At 33.4% G+C, this 16,562-nt stretch overlaps 1 protein-coding gene across 2 annotated transcripts in view; it reads right to left on the bottom strand.

Annotated features, from left to right (window-relative positions):
- The window catches only part of LOC128551865 (fibrocystin-L-like), a 37,308-nt gene extending 22,691 nt beyond the window's left edge, over positions 1–14,617 (bottom strand). For both annotated transcript variants that reach the window (XM_053532792.1, XM_053532791.1), the window contains exons 1-11: positions 14,491–14,617; positions 11,937–13,286; positions 11,060–11,310; positions 6,141–6,326; positions 5,743–5,916; positions 3,618–5,084; positions 3,304–3,444; positions 2,565–2,727; positions 2,288–2,444; positions 849–1,014; positions 372–581 (exon numbers count right to left, since the gene is read on the bottom strand). In XM_053532792.1, coding sequence (XP_053388767.1) covers positions 372–581; positions 849–1,014; positions 2,288–2,444; positions 2,565–2,727; positions 3,304–3,444; positions 3,618–5,084; positions 5,743–5,916; positions 6,141–6,326; positions 11,060–11,310; positions 11,937–12,157 — 3,136 coding nt within the window. In that variant the 5' untranslated portion in view covers positions 12,158–13,286; positions 14,491–14,617. The remainder of the gene's footprint in view (positions 1–371; positions 582–848; positions 1,015–2,287; positions 2,445–2,564; positions 2,728–3,303; positions 3,445–3,617; positions 5,085–5,742; positions 5,917–6,140; positions 6,327–11,059; positions 11,311–11,936; positions 13,287–14,490) is intronic.
- Between the last annotated feature and the right edge of the window lie 1,945 nt (positions 14,618–16,562).

Genomic DNA, 16,562 nt, shown 5'->3' with positions numbered 1-16,562 from the left:
AGTCCCCCACGAATATTAATGATTTCACAGATTAAAAGAGTGACGCACATGTAAAACAAACGTATACGTCGAAACAACTGAATCAAATGTCTTGTCCAATGACATGTGAACATATTATATATCGTTATCTGCGAAGGTAAATCGTGCGTATTAAATTTTATCAGCAATTCATTGTTTACTGACGTTTTACATATAAAGGCTCTAAGTGACTTCTGATTTATTCTGTTTCTTTCGTGTTAGCTTAGCAACCGCAATAAACCTTAAACATAATGTATGAACAGTACAGTATGCTCTGAGTATAACCAATAAATCAAATCCAATTTCCTCTTTTCCTAAATAACAGAGTACTGTCCTGGTGTTTCAAAACATACCATATAAATCTAAAGTCCCGTTCCTGATAGCTAATACTTTTGTGCCATATATCGGTAGTTCTTTACTTCTTAAATGCCCATGCAGAGTTATAACACCCTGATGCTGGAATGGTTGGTCCTTTGTGCCAACCTGCAGGTGTCCACCGTCCGTTATCATTATAATATTTGCCTGTAGTTCTAAATCCTTCTCATCAAATATGAGATTTCCTCCTATAATAGATTTGATAATAAAATAAAGAACTCCATAATCTGCAAGTCTTTAGAACTGGAAACAAAACTAAAATATCTGAAACAGAGTCTTATGGACATAGTCATCTTAAATTCGGATTACACGACCTCGAATCTATATGAAACGTAGATAAGTTAAATTGTACATTCTTTCTAATAACACTTCGAAAAGAAGCTACACAACAATAAGAAATGGCAAAAATGAAGCAGCTTGTCGTGAGAAAAAATATGTTTGCAAAGCCAGCTTACCTTGAATTAAAAGGAAACTTAAAACTGGTGTATCCATATCTAATAGTATTGTCGTGCCAGAGGGGATCACAACAAAATCTCCTATTTCAGGCAAGGGTCCGCCACCCCAGGTGAAAGGTGAAGACCAAACATCAACGTACTGAAAATCTGCATCCCCTGTTGAAACCTAGAAATGAGACAAAAGAGTTATGAACATTTTACGGATGAAGACAATAATAATAAAAGCAGGTAGGCTAGTGCGTTTTAGAGTAACAGGTCATAAGTGATTCGGATAGTATGCTACGCCATAAGTGACATGTTGTATGTAGTAAAGTTTAATCACAATTTACTCATTGTTTTTTACTTGCTGAGGTTTAGGAGCAGAACCTCTCCGACTAGATTTCAGCCGACACGGTTTTGCAGAGGGTCTGCGCTTTTTCCATGTCTGATATTGGATCACAAAAGATAATTGGCATCCCTCCACCGTTTATTCTGAAAGCTGATGTTCGAGGGAGCTTCACTCTTATTCTGTTTTCGGTTGTTCTGTGTTGAATAAAATGTTTTATACCAATATGAAGAATTTGAAATAACTGCCATTCCTAAGGCCTTTTTTAATTTGCTCAATAATGTGTTAAAACCTTGGACATCAAACAAGTTTATTTATTCGAGTTCATCAGAGATAACAGTTTTCGTATTTGTTGTTCTACAATACAGTAAAACGTATATGTAAGTGTTTCAAGTCTTTGAAAAATATTTCCACCTATTTTCAGCAAATTAGATAATATAAACGGTAGAGATTCTTTTAAGGTAACAGCAGTTCATACGTAAATTCGGACGTGCAGTTACCTATGGATGAAAGCAATAAGCTTCTACTCAAACTGTTTGGGTAATGGAATAGCGTTGATGTCGACATGTACGAGTATTACTCCAGGTTTTTTTTCTGGAGGTGCATTTTAAATGTTACTGGTAAACTGTGTGAATAACTTGCACTCTGCTGATGTTTGACACCTCAGACGCTCATTAAAAAAATGAAATTCGTTTGGTACGCGTACCTGTTGTTATGCAAGCAAAGCCTACGTGAAATACTGGATGGTTCAGTATATAACGGTGGTTATGCTTAACAACTTTAAACATATTTTCACCGTTGACAGAAGGATTACAATTGTTTGGGATTTGATTTACGTTTTCATTTGGTAGGGGAACATCGTTCAATTCTAGGTCATTGTGGTAAATGACATGAAGCAATACTTTTTAGTTTATCAAACATATGTTACTACCTTGAAGTTGTGAGACAGTTATTTTAGATATGGATACACGAAGAAAACAATTATTTTGTGTAAATATGTAATCGACCATAAAAGAAATATCTAGATACCATAAGATGCTTAAGGTACACGTAGAAATGTCATATGCAAACAAAAAATGTAAATCACAAAAATACCACTTTGTTATACTAATACCTCATTTGCAATACCATTATGTGACACTTGCACTTCGACTTTGGTTTGAATGGATCCAATATGTGGCCCGGTTATACAACGTATTTCAGTATTACTTATATTTGACAACATACATGATACGCCATCGATCTCTACTCTAGCGTTATCAATGTTAGATCTGAAAGATAAAGAATGAAAAGGGAAAGTATACATCTCTTTCACATATGTTAGAAACAGAATATGATCTAAAATTATTTACTTGCTTGGTAATGTTGGAATTCAGTTTGCTCAAACATACCCGAATCCCGCTCCCGTTATGGTAAGTCTTGAACCACCACCGGTGCCTCCTCTTCTAGGACTAACATTCGAAATAGTTGGAGTTAATGATGAAATATAGCTATAGGCAGTCGGTAATATCCTATTCAATCCGTTCAGAGAAAAACCAACGTCACATGTCTGAGCTGAAAGAAGTAATTTATTATAATCTTCATTACAGCAGTTAAATATGGCAGCAGCTAAATACGAGTGAAACTAGATTTCTGAATTTAAGCAAAATTAATGCAGTTTTTCAACGACTATCTATTCAACTCCGTATAACTATAAATGAAAGGGGCTATGTGAAGACCTTATACTGTTATCAACTGGACGCTTTTCATTCACAGCCTTGTAATTTACAATGATATTTCAAATCTTAGCAAAGATGTTTAGTAATATCAAAACTGATTTCTGAAACAAAAGGCCAGGCAGACATACGTAGGTCAGTTTAGCAAATTAATTATATTTGTGCTCTTTTGTCATCGAAGTAGGAAATAATTATCTGTTTTAAATAAATAAACAGTACATTATAAGAAGCATCATTTCACAATAATTATGATTTGTTTTTCATTTTTCATCCATTGTTTCGCCTGTATATCCCTTGAAATTCCTATGTACTTTTTAAACATTTTTGACATCATCATATATATACAAATAAACATTTGATAATTTAATGCTTCCTTTACCATTGCAACATTAAAACAACATTTACCCCTACCGACCTGGATTTGCTGGAGTTCTACATAGGTAAGTACTTGAAGTTGTCTCTCGAAGTAAACAAGTTTTCCCACAAATAGTTGCAACTGCTGAACTATCGATTCCAGTACCTGTCAATAGAACAAGTTGTCCGCCGGCTATACCACCTAAAAATAAGAGAACATTAAATCTCATATCTATATGAATAATTCATTGACAAGGATCACAAGGTAATATGAAGCGGTCTTATAAGATTGTTGATGTAAAGCTAAATACAGTTGTAGAGACAATTGACCACAATAATAATTCAGCAATATCTACTCTATATATAGAACTTTACCTTGCATTGGTGCTATACTCAGAAGACTGAGTTGATACTCAAATTGCTTGTTTGTGTTAGACATCCCAAGATCAGCAACCTGAACATACACAGTCACGTTTCCTGTTGGATGATTGCCGATAATACATTCAATTTGATCAGTATTTTCTGAAATGACATCGCATCTCGACTGACCTAGATAGACGGTAACGCCATCACCCATAAAATTTGAACCGAAAATAGTGAGAGTGTCCCCAGGAAAGCCTGAAGTCGGAATAATAGATGTTATTGTTGGTGTTGAAGCAGTTGCATAGATATACGAAGCGGACGTATTTGACAGTCCGTTCGAAACAACTGCAATGCTAACAGAGCCAGCATTGTGAGCTTGTGTAATGCAAGATATTTTAGACAAGGTTGTTGATAAAATAAAGCATGATTTCCCGCCAACGGTTACAGATGTATTGTTCTTTATAAAGCCATTTCCAAGAATAGTAATTGGAGTTTCACCATGTATACTACCAGATGATGGAATCACATTGTTGATGATCAGCGATCCATATACGGTCAATACACCTGTAGCACTGCCGTAATCTTTAACCCTTACAACTACTACGTTATCTCCAGCTGGTATATTATCAACGTTTACGACAATATACGTATCGGCTGCTTCAGCTACATTTGCGACAACATTGCCAATAGTTACATGAAGTTCTGTTGTGTCATTGCCTAATGATGTACCTGTTATGGTGCAGAAAGTTGTACCCGACAATATATTTGGAGAAATTGTTGTTATTGTTGAAGTCAACTCAGACTTATAGGAGAATGTACAATCTCCAGATTCCGTTTCGCATTTGGACTGAAGTGGAATTCCTTGAACATAAGTAAACACATTAACCTCTTTCTCGTCTTCTGACAGGGAGCCAGGAGTTTCGCAGGTAATTTCAGAATATGAACAGTCAATGATGATGCAGTTATATCCGCCAATAGTGATCAATGGTGATTCAAATCCAAATCCTGTAACAGTTAAAAGCGTTCCACCGGCTATTGAACCATTTGTTGGAGAAATATTTTCTATATTCGGTAATAAAGCGAAGCCGCGGTGGTTTGCATCTATTATATTTATTCGTGCGGATCCTCTGTTGTTCACTTTCAGCTCAAGTTGGTGCAGAATTGCTACATCGGGTCTTTCAATCTTTTCTATGTTGCATGTTAATGAGTTCTCGCTTGCCGTTGTTACATGACATCGTTGCCCACCAAAACTGACTTCATTTTGACATTCTGTATAAGAAAATCCTTCTCCAGTGATGATTATGTTTGTCTTTGTCGTGCCATTATTAACATTTACTGAATTAACTATCGGGGTGTAACATGACCAATATGCGAAGCTAAAGACGCTGTTATCTGTAAAGGACACTTCCCTTTCTGTGCAGCCCGTTTTGCCAGTTGAGATGTGTTTACAGACTGTACTATCTACTAAATGAATTTCATCTGAAAAATATGAAATATGTGCAATAGTTGTTAAACATTTCATCTTGAACAATTTTTTTCAAACATACGTTATCACATTTAGTTATAAGAAGAGTCTGATAGAACAGTGGACGAATTAGTATCATTTAAAATATTTCTCTCACTGTAGGAAAATATGAATAGTACTAGTATCTGCGTAAGTATAAAGTAGCATAGTTGTATGTTTAAACTGTGCTCTGTGCTATGTTTAAAAAAACTACACACATATGAATATAAAGTGTGTTTGTATTAAAAATGAATCTATTTCATAACGAAATCGTCTCCATCTTGTTTTGGTGAATTGAAGTATAGTATAATTTGAATATACATCAAATTATACAAAATTTATATAGCAGACACGAAAATTTCATGGGTAAGGGTCCTATACACATTGTTTTGTTCTGGTGAAGGTTACTGACAATTTATTTCAATATTCATGCATGCATATAAAATTTATACACCGGTCACGTTTCTCTGAACATACACATAAACATACACATCCGCACGCGTACAAACGGTCAGAGGTCACACTATATGTCCTCTTCCATTATTAATGACATGCATATAGACTGTTTTTCTTTTTATCATACAAGCATGAAATCTTCATTATCTTTAATCTTGAAATTTATTAACAGTTCACCTCCAGTGACATGCTCAGCTTCTGCTTTTCCTACACGAACACTAATTTTCTCTGATGTGGAGTTGGCTTGAACTACCTTAATGGTACCAGCATAATTCTTTATGCCCCATATATCCACGAATCCACTCCATACATAATACATGCCTGTCCGGACAAACTGGTTGGTAAATACACCTGTGTACAGTAAAATAATGTAGTTTTAATTAATTTTCATATCAATAATTATTGCAAGCCAGCTTTATATAAAAGTTTGAACTGACACATGTAGCCAAGTTATTAACACAATAATATATTTACAAAATGATTAAATCGCTTACATACGTATATACATACATATAATATCTAATGCAATATTGTGCAAGTAACGTCATTAATAATAATAACATATATCCACAAACCATTTCTACTTGGTATTCCACTCCTGAACCCCCCTGGCTTTTGTGTTACCGAACTAGGACTGTCAACTTCGATAATTGCATGTGTAATATTGTTGACAAATGACGGTGTTTCCCAGGACCATTGCACAAAGTCACCTTCTTTAATTGTAATGAATGACCTATCAAAAGCGTAGTAAACACCAAAACCTGAAAGACAACCAAACCAACAAGCCATAACTACTAACAAGATAACAGTTATTGACGCAGACGACATTGTAGGCGGATTCAAAACATTCCCTAAAATATGTTGAAGGCTGACATTAACTCATAAACTTATGATATGTCTTTGTTAAAATGTGCAAAAATGTGCCAGTTAATAGGTCGTAAATGGCTTCAAGTTGATACTCCCAATAAAATCGAATTCCAAAACTGGAAACCTATTCGCCCTTTTGCTTCGTTTCATAACAGCAATTGTACTATTAGAACACATATCGACGTCCCAGAAATATAAGGTCGTAGCTGTTACTTAAAATCTTATAATTTTGGAAACTGCATTGAAAGGATCATAACCGAATTGTGTAACCCTGTTTACTTGCTGGATATAAGACATTCTGTTATAATGTCACTTCTATTAAATGTATATACGTACATCCGTTTTGCCAGTTTAAAAATGTCTTTTGATGAAAAACACCTTGCGCTTATAACATTTATAGATTGCATATATATGTTGAGCGCAAATAACCAATCTGCGCTATTTACCAAACGCGCAGCGCATATAACAAATTTTTGTACGTTGGTTATATGCGCAACGATAGTTGCGCAGGATAAATTTATCTTGCGCGATTTACCAAATGCGCAGCGCAAATAACAAATGTAACTTTATATATCAGAAATCTGTATTTCGTGTTTGATAAATCATGCAGTTGGTCAATTTATTAATAAATATAGATGTCAAATGCTGAATATCTTGGTACTTAAATTATGTGTCATAAATTTGTTTCTACATCAGTAAATTCACGGCAGTCGGTCACCAGGTTGCAATACCTCCGATCTTATACAAGATGCAATAAAACCCAAACATGCGTGAAGGTGTGATTTCCTCCAGCTTGCACACGTCGTCCTCTGGTATGTTTTAGGCTATTTTTATAATTTTCTACTTCACCCGAGCACACACTTAGCAAAATATCGTTTTTATTATATTGAAATATCTTGAAATTTCACAATAATATTCTTTTTACCAACGGGAGCATATCTCTCAACATGTCTTAGATAAAAGATGAAATAAAAAAATTACAGAATTAAAAGAAAATTCTTACAGATCTTATCTATATTATTATTATTATTATTTTATACTACAAAATCGACTGAATAAAGAGTAGGCCTAATTTTCATTAAAACGTAAACGAAATTTTATATTTTGTATCTGCACAAGATATGTGTTCGGTGCCCTGCGCTGATAATAAATCTGGAAATTACTGTGTATGAAAAAATATTAAAATTTTGTAAGCTTGACAAGAGAAACTTCGTCAAATTTTACATGTCTTTTCGTTTTTCGAACAAGTTCTATTTTACTGGCGATGTAACTATTGTGTTCAATATAATATTATCATTAAATTTATTATTCATATGTTTGTATGAATTGGTTGTTTAATGACTTCTTTTCTGGTTATTGTTTTGTAAATGTTTATATCTTACAAAAATAAATGGGGTTATCCCAACTGGGAGCCCGAAAAATAAATCTGGAAATTACTCTGATAACTTGAATATCTTTTATAAATCATATTAATTTTTACTTTGATTTACGATTACAGACTAACACTATAGTTTTTTTACAAATCTAAATGGATCTATAATGTTACACCTGTAACTTGCGTGGGAGGTCGGTCCTGCGCTAATAGCAAAGTTTGAAATTACACTGTATTTCAAATATATTTCATTCATAAAACATACTATTTATGTAACTTTCAAATGAATACAGTACAAAATGATTAGAAAAAATGTGATTTCTGTCATAACGAGAGCGAAATATCACATCTTTTATCTGCGCAACATGTGTATCTGCGCTATTATTATAAATCTGGAAATTACTCTGATAACTTGAATATCTTTTATAAATCATATTAACTTTTACTTTGACTTACGATTACAGACTAAAACTATATTTTTTCTAAATGGATCTATAATGTTACACCTGTAACTTGCGTGGGAGGTCGATCCTGTGCTAATAGCAAAGTTTGAAATTACGCTATATTTCAAATATATTTCATTCATAAAATATACTATTTATGTAACTTTCAAATGAAAACTGTAAAAAATGAATAGAAAAGAGTGATTTCTGTCATAACGAGAACGAAATATTACATTTTTGTCTGCGTAAGATGTGTGTCTGCGCTAATAATAAATCTGGAAATTACTCTGATAACTTGAATGTCTTTTATAAATCATATTAACTTTTACTTTGATTTACGATTACAGACTAAAACTACAGTTTTTTTACAAATCTAAATGGATCTATAATGTTACACCTGTAACTTGCGTGGGAGGTCGGTCCTGCGCTAATAGCAAAGTTTGAAATTACACTGTATTTCAAATATATTTCATTCATAAAACATACTATTTATGTAACTTTCAAATGAATGCTGTAAAAAAATATTAGAAAAAGAGCGATTTCTGTCATAACGAGAGCGAAATATTACATCTTTTATCTGCGCAAGATGTGTGTCTGCGCTAATAATAAATCTGGAAATTACTCAGATAACTTGAATATCTTTTATAAATCATATTAACTTTTACTTTGATTTACGATTACAGACTAAAACTATAGTTTTTTTTACAAATCTAAATGGATCTATAATGTTACACCTGTAACTTGCGTGGCAGGTCGGTCTTGCGCTAATAGCAAAGTTTGAAATTACACTGTATTTCAAATATATTTCATTCATAAAACATACTATTTATGTAACTTTCAAATGAATGCTGTAAAAAATGATTAGAAAAAGAGTGATTTCTGTCATAACGAGAGCGAAATATTACATCTTTTATCTGCGCAAGATGTGTGCCTGCGCTAATAATAAATCTGGAAATTACTCTGATAACTTGAATATCTTTTATAAATCATATTAATTTTACTTCGATTTACGATTACAGACTAAAACTATAGTTTTTTACAAATTAAATGGATCTACAATGTTACACCTGTAACTTGCATGGGAGGTCGGTCCTGCACTAATAGCAAAATTTGAAATTACACTGTATTTCAAATATTTTCAGAATTCTATTAACGCAGGACACACATCTTGCGCACCTACAAAATGTAAAATTTCGTTCACATTTTGACGAAACCTATTAGTTATTCTATCTATCTCACTATAAGACATTAAAAAATGATATAAATATAAAAGATCTCTAAGAATCGTCTTTTAATTCTGCTTATTTTTGTTTTATTTTTAATCTTGGCCATGTCAAGAGATATGCTCACGTTGGTAAAAAAAGAATTTCGCTTTTTCAATATGATGAAAAAAAAAAGCGATATGGTGAATTGTGGTAAGTGTGTGGCAATTCAGTCTTTTATGTAAGTCTCCTTTATATTCTATGTCCGGTATAAAATGACTGCGTGTGATCGAATGAAGTAAAAATACTTTAGTTATAAAAAAAATAGAGAAGACGATGTGGCTATCCGACAGAAATCACACCTTCACGCATGTTTGAGTTTTATTGCATATTGTATCGTACTGCAGATATTGAAACCAAGTGACCGACTCCCATGAATTTACTGATGTTAAAATAAATTTATGACACATTTTTAAAACCAAGATTTGCAATATCAGTCTGTAATTGTTAAACAATGTAAAAGTTAGCATGGTTTATGGCAGTTATTCATATTATCAGAGTAATTCCCAGATTTTCTATTAGCACAGGACACATCTTGCGCAGCAACAAAAATTCGTTCACCTTCTGGCGAAAATTACTCTTTTGTACCACAAAACATTAAAAAATATCAATACGATCTGTAAGAAATGATCAAAATATATTTGAAATATCGGTGTCATTTCAGGATTTGATATTCGCACTGGATCGACATCCCGCACAGGCTACGGCCATTAAAGGTTAAAAAAAAATAAAATAAAAAAAATAAATTAAAAAACTTGTGTTATAAAATATACTTTGGATATTTTGTATTACTTTAAAGTTTTTTAACACCTATGACAAATTACTCTTAATACCGTCGTCAATAGAAATTTTTAGTCCATAAACTACCAGGGACGTGAGCATCTCATTGAAATTACAGCATAAATACGCTCATTTACTTTTAAAAAATGTTAATATTGTTCTTTACAAATTAAGCACAGTCAATTCACACCTTTACGCGTGCCTGATCACCGTCAGTTTTAAAAATAAAGTTTTATGTAGGCCTACAAGTCTAACCAACCCTCTAATGATATTCAATTTTATCGGGAGATATCATCCATATGTTAAAAGCGCAGACTCAATTACCAAACGCGCAAGACAGTTACCCTGCGCATATAAGAAATATATAAGGCTGCCCGATTTACAAATCGTTGCGCAGATAACAAATTGGTTATTTGCGCTGCGCGATTTACCAAATGCGCAGATTGGCTATATGCGCGTAACATATACACTGCATATCATTTGACTTTAGTATATGTAGTTCGTAAGTAATAGATACGAAATTTCATTGTTATGCAAATTTCTCAAATCAGTTTGGATCCATAACTATATAACAATTTGTATTTTCAGGAAGTAAAAGATGTACATATAAAATTTCAGAGCAGTCAGTAAAACACAATATAAATTATTTTCTGTTTTCTTCAAAGTACTCATTTTCACTATCGACCTTTATATTTCGGGGACGCCAATATATGCACTTTATAAATAAACACAAATACAATTTCAATAATTCTATTTTTGTCTATCAATACCTGGATCTATTCCTTTATTTGTCACGTAGTGAGTAGTGCCTGCATACTCTAACAAACAAGTAATCTCTGAGTTTGATAGTGTGATAATATTGCAGTTAACTGTTCCGACTTTGACTTTGACATGAGAAATATTTGTGCCAAATCCAGAGCCAATTATTGTAAGTTGTGTCCCACCTAACGATGATCCTTGAAGCGGGTATACATATGTTATTTTTAAGTCAGCAATTACTTTTGGCAGCTGTAAATCAGTTCTGCAAAGAAATCAGAAATAAGCAACTCTGTCTAAATAGTTTTACGTATGTTTCAAACTTGTATGGAAAAAAAAAATATTTTTGTTGGATTTAACGTCGCACCGACACAATTATAGGTCAAATGGCGACTTTCTAACTTGTGATGGTGGAGGAAGACCACAGGTGCCCCTCCCTGCATTATTTCATCACTAGCGGGCACCTGGATAGAACCACCGACCTTCCGTAAGCCTGCTGGATGGCTTCCTCACATGAACAATACAACGCTCAGAGCAAGGCTTGAACCCACATCGGTGATGAGTAAGTGATTTGAAGTCAGTGACCTTAACCACTCCTCCACGGACCCCGCTCCCCTCCCCCACCAAATTAATAATTGTTAAAGGTGAAGGTGAATTGTAGTTTTATCTATAGTGTCATGTATCCTGTCTCTCTCGTTTTAAAGGGCCAGCAAACGACTGACTTTATCCCATTTAGTCGTGAAACTTTAATATCACATTCACGTGGCGGCTACATAACCCATTAGGTCGCAGTAATGCAACAAACAACAAAAGGAAACAACAGAAGTCATCTGACCTAAAAGTTAACACACATTCAGTTCCTGCTAATACATAAATAAAACTCATACATACGAATTAACTGCAAAGCCACTGTTGACATCAATTTGGAGTTCATGCACTCCGCACTCAATTTCACCGACATATAAATTAATCCGGTTGTCAGACCAAAAAGTAACGATCGCCTTTTCTGATCCAATGAATACAGACCCTGTATTATTTGTGAAAGATGATCCAAGGACTGTTATGTTGCCACCTGCGGTATCAAAAGAGAAAAAGAAAAACATATTTGCCATCAATGTAAAAAACCTTTTACGAAATAATATGCTTTTTGGCTCTGTGCGCTTTCAAAGTCGGTGGTGTTGCTTATGGATTGTGTCTAATAAAAAAATAATCATACGGCTGATGACACTTAAATTTGTTCTCTGAGCGCTTGAAGCATTCAAAATATTCACAAATTGTATACTCAAGATGCAAAGTCTCTTACACAGTTGCCAATTAAAGCTTTCTAGCGTATTGGTAAGTACAATCTGACAGACATACTTGGCATAAGTAATGGTAGGAATGATAGAACAATAATATTACAAAAGTGGAACATTTGCATTGAAAAGAGTACACCCGCCTTCGAATGGTTGCTGACTTTGTATCCGATTCAGTTGCTTCTCAGCGCTGTCGGTTCGAAACCTCACTTCAGTTGCAGAATTTGTACTTGTGTGGAAGCCGTTAAGCTGGCTTTACAGAAAATCTTTTGTTTTACATACCAAGGGGATTCCTATATCATACAAGCTGGAAAATAGCTAAAACATTCTTAAAAAAGTGTTGATGTAACACAACTGCCAACAAAGAAAATAAATTAATACATGTAAGTGAAGCAACAATGAAGTAGAAATTCAGGGTCCTTAGATTTTTGTTATCTCTTTTTTGCTTATCCTGTTCCCGAAATTATTTTCCCCAAAGATTTAAAAGGCTTTGAAATATGATTATAGGATCAGTTTGTTTTAAATATAATGTGAAATAGGACGTTCTTATGAGATGAAAAGAAGTCAGAAAATAATTAAAATTGCCACTTTTAATTAGAGAAAAAAGAATTAGCGCTGTTCAACATAACGGTTTGTCCATTACTATATCTCGCATGTATGAAGGTCTTTTCGGCTAGAAATAAATGTGTATCAATTTGAAAGTAATAAACAACTGTAATAATATTTAAAGTTCATGATGACTATCATGTTATGTTAACACCTGCGTGCTATCAGCACATTTGTTATAGAAAATGCGGGCAAAATAACGCAACTTACCTGTAACGTTCAATACTTGTGGTATGACACTGTTCACAGTTGCTGTCTTTGACATATCGTATGTATACCCATAATGCGTCATGGCCGAAGTCCCTTGATTCACTCGAACGTTGAATGTACCAGCAACACTCTAAACAATTGATAAACAATATGTATGGTTTTGAACTCTATAGTACAAATTACTAGGTATGCCAAAGAATAGCATTTTAGTGTTCGAATATTCGGTCAACCTTCCGACTGAATATTCGAATATTCGGACTTCAACAGATCAACAAATCAATTCAGAATTTTATGTGTTAATCATACCCTAACCAGCGACCTGCATTAAACCTACTTTCATTTACACCAGAAGTAATTCAGACATTGACGAATTAAGACTAGCTAATAGTTCTCATCGCTTGTTTATCTTTTAGAATATAAAATATTCGTTATCTGCCTTCATTTACATAATATTATAATTTATATAGGTTTTATTCTTTCTTACAGGGATATAGCCCTCATGTAAGTAAGGTTCTCTCAAAACATACTACACGTAACCGACTTCTTACCGGATATCGCGTGAAATACTTCAAAACGGCAGGAGTCATTGCTTTCATTTTGACAGGAGATTAACGTAATAGCATGAACAATATTTTACAATCAAATGAGGTGTTTTAGACTGCGGGATGAGGGAGTCTAATAAGGGAAATATAATGGAAAGGAAATATTTGGTTTAAGTTTACTATTTGTCTGAATATTGAGTACAATGTTTTTAATTGGATAATTCGATTAACGTAAAGAAAGGAAATGATATGCATTACATTTGACTTGTTTTCTACAGATATCAGCATCTTTCTTTACCTATATACATCTTTTACCGACTTTGATTGAAATCTGAGTCACTGTGCTGTCTGGTGATTTTTAATTACACGCGGTTCGCACCTACCGAAAAAAAGGGCGAGTTGTAACGGATTTACACCAATTTGCGACTATTAAAAGGTTACACAGTCATCACCATAGCGATGTACAATATCGGGACGCTAATATGCATGATGACACGTCTGACAACGATAGAAGCCATTTTTACGCGTATATGATGAAAGCGGTTTTTACAAATGACACAAACGAACATTTTGGTCCTTACATTTGGCTTTTATATGTTTTTCATATATATTATATCATTATATATATATATACATATTTTCGAATATTCGAATAGTGAAACAGTATTCGAATATTAGTGTAATGAACGAATATTCGAATATGTTGACATCCCTACAAATTACATTTTCTATATCTACTTCTTCTAACAAAAAAAAACCTATCAAAATTGGAATTAAAAGAACCAAACTTACAGATGCTGGCACTATGCAATAAATTCCGTCCGACAGCAAATCTGTCACGTCACATTCATTATTGTTTATTGTCACGCTCGCATCTTGCTTGAAACCGTACCCGGCTATTGTTAGTTCCATGCCTCCTACAACGACAGAAAGATTACAAGCTGATAGAAAATATAGGAAACGAAATCACTGCAATAGCATGTTTGTGGTTGTAACATTCAGGTAAGGAATTACAAGTGAGCTAAAACAATACAGGTGAATTTTGTAGTGACTCGAGAAAATCTGAAAATACATATAGGTGGCTAAGTATTGTTACGCAAAAATCCTCCAGAAGGTGCTTCGCAAAATATTTACGATAAATGTACAGTATATATCTAACATTTAAGCTTAACTATCGTAGAATATGCAAATTAAAACTATGCAAATATAAATGAAACATTTTAGGGTGTTTACCTACATAATATATGTTAAAATTCTTCCATTCAAGATAGTTCTGCACGTTTAAAGTAATGGCGTAAACTCATTTTTTCGGATAACGTAGAATAAAGCCCGGACTCGGTAAACGACAATAAAAATTATCTTATGACTTTATGCCAACCCGTGAGTAAATTCCTTTAATCGGCATTGATATTTTGTTTGTTTGTTTTGGGTTTAACGCCGTTTTTCCACAGTATTTCAGTTATATGACGGCGGGCAGTTAACATAACCAGCGTTCCTGGATTTTATACAAGTACAAACCTGTTCTCCACAAGTAACTGCCACCATCCCCACATGAATCGGAGGTGGAGGATTATTGATTTCAGACACAATGCCTTTTATCAAATCGTCACGAAGAACACAACTTACGACCCCGGGATCCATAGATCTGCGCTCTCCTTATTGAACTAAACAGGCGGGCAGCACGTTTCAATCTTTCTTAAGAAAAAAACAACATGAAGTTAAAATGTTCGACACGTTAAATAATTCAAAATGATGTCTTAAGATATGCGTGTAACGTGTATATCTTTTTTAATCAGGGGCAAATCTCTAAAAAAGCACACGAATATAAAACTGTTTTCACATATTATAGACTGTAACAAGTTTCTTTAAAACTACTTTAGTTTGTATAATTACAGCTATAAAGATTTGTATTTTGTTCAAAATATTTCAAATTTACACTTGTAGATTTTATATACGAACATGGATTTTACAGTGTTTGATTTCGTTCTACAGCTGTAAACGACTGTAAAACAGTTCAAACGATGCAGCTTTAGAAATGTTACAGGTGTTGAAAAAGGGGAATTATTTTAGTGGACGAAAAAGGAAGTACAAAAAAAATAGTTTGACTTGTAATTTTGTAGAAATGATTGCAATTACTACTCAAAGGCAAAATAAATGGCATTGAAAGTAAAACACAATATTGAAATGTAAACAATAATGAAAATGAAAAACTCAAGAGACGTAACATTGAAACTATGCGACAGATCTTGATTATAAAAATATCTTTGTCATTAAAAATTATAACAATGTTGTAATTATTTCTTTAAACTCTTCAACTCTAAATATATTGTAAACAATCAATGTGTGTGCTTATACGTTGTCTTGTGCAACAATAATAAATGTTTGAATAATAACACTCCGTCACACTTACATTTTCAATATATTAGACGCGGTTTCTCTCTGAATTTCAGTTTATTTCCCGCCAAAACACATTGAAGATGGCGAACAATACTCATATTTTTATACTTACATATTATTATACTTTTAAATTGCAACTGTTTTTACGGTCTTTTTCAACTTAGATGTATTTTAAAATACATAACTTTTTACAGACGTTTTGCAGCTGTAAAACAAGTGCTTTTACGTCCAGACATTATGAAAAATTGTGTAAGGTCCAATTTCATTTTCAAATCAGTTTAGCGAAAAATCAAACACAAAGAGAAAATGGAATTGATCTGAACCGGCAAAATCACCTTAAAACATTTAATGAATATTATCCATACTACAAAATGTCATATTCTTGCTGCTACCTATAGTATGCATGCATAACTAAGCAAACAAATACAGTTTACTATACAATTCTTTGTACGTAACACCAAGCTTAT

Source organism: Mercenaria mercenaria, unplaced genomic scaffold, assembly GCF_021730395.1.
Source record: "Mercenaria mercenaria strain notata unplaced genomic scaffold, MADL_Memer_1 contig_1781, whole genome shotgun sequence".
Taxonomy (NCBI): Eukaryota; Metazoa; Mollusca; class Bivalvia; order Venerida; family Veneridae; genus Mercenaria; species Mercenaria mercenaria.
Note: the sequence above shows the minus strand (reverse complement) of the source record. Positions and strands in the feature narration are given on the sequence as shown.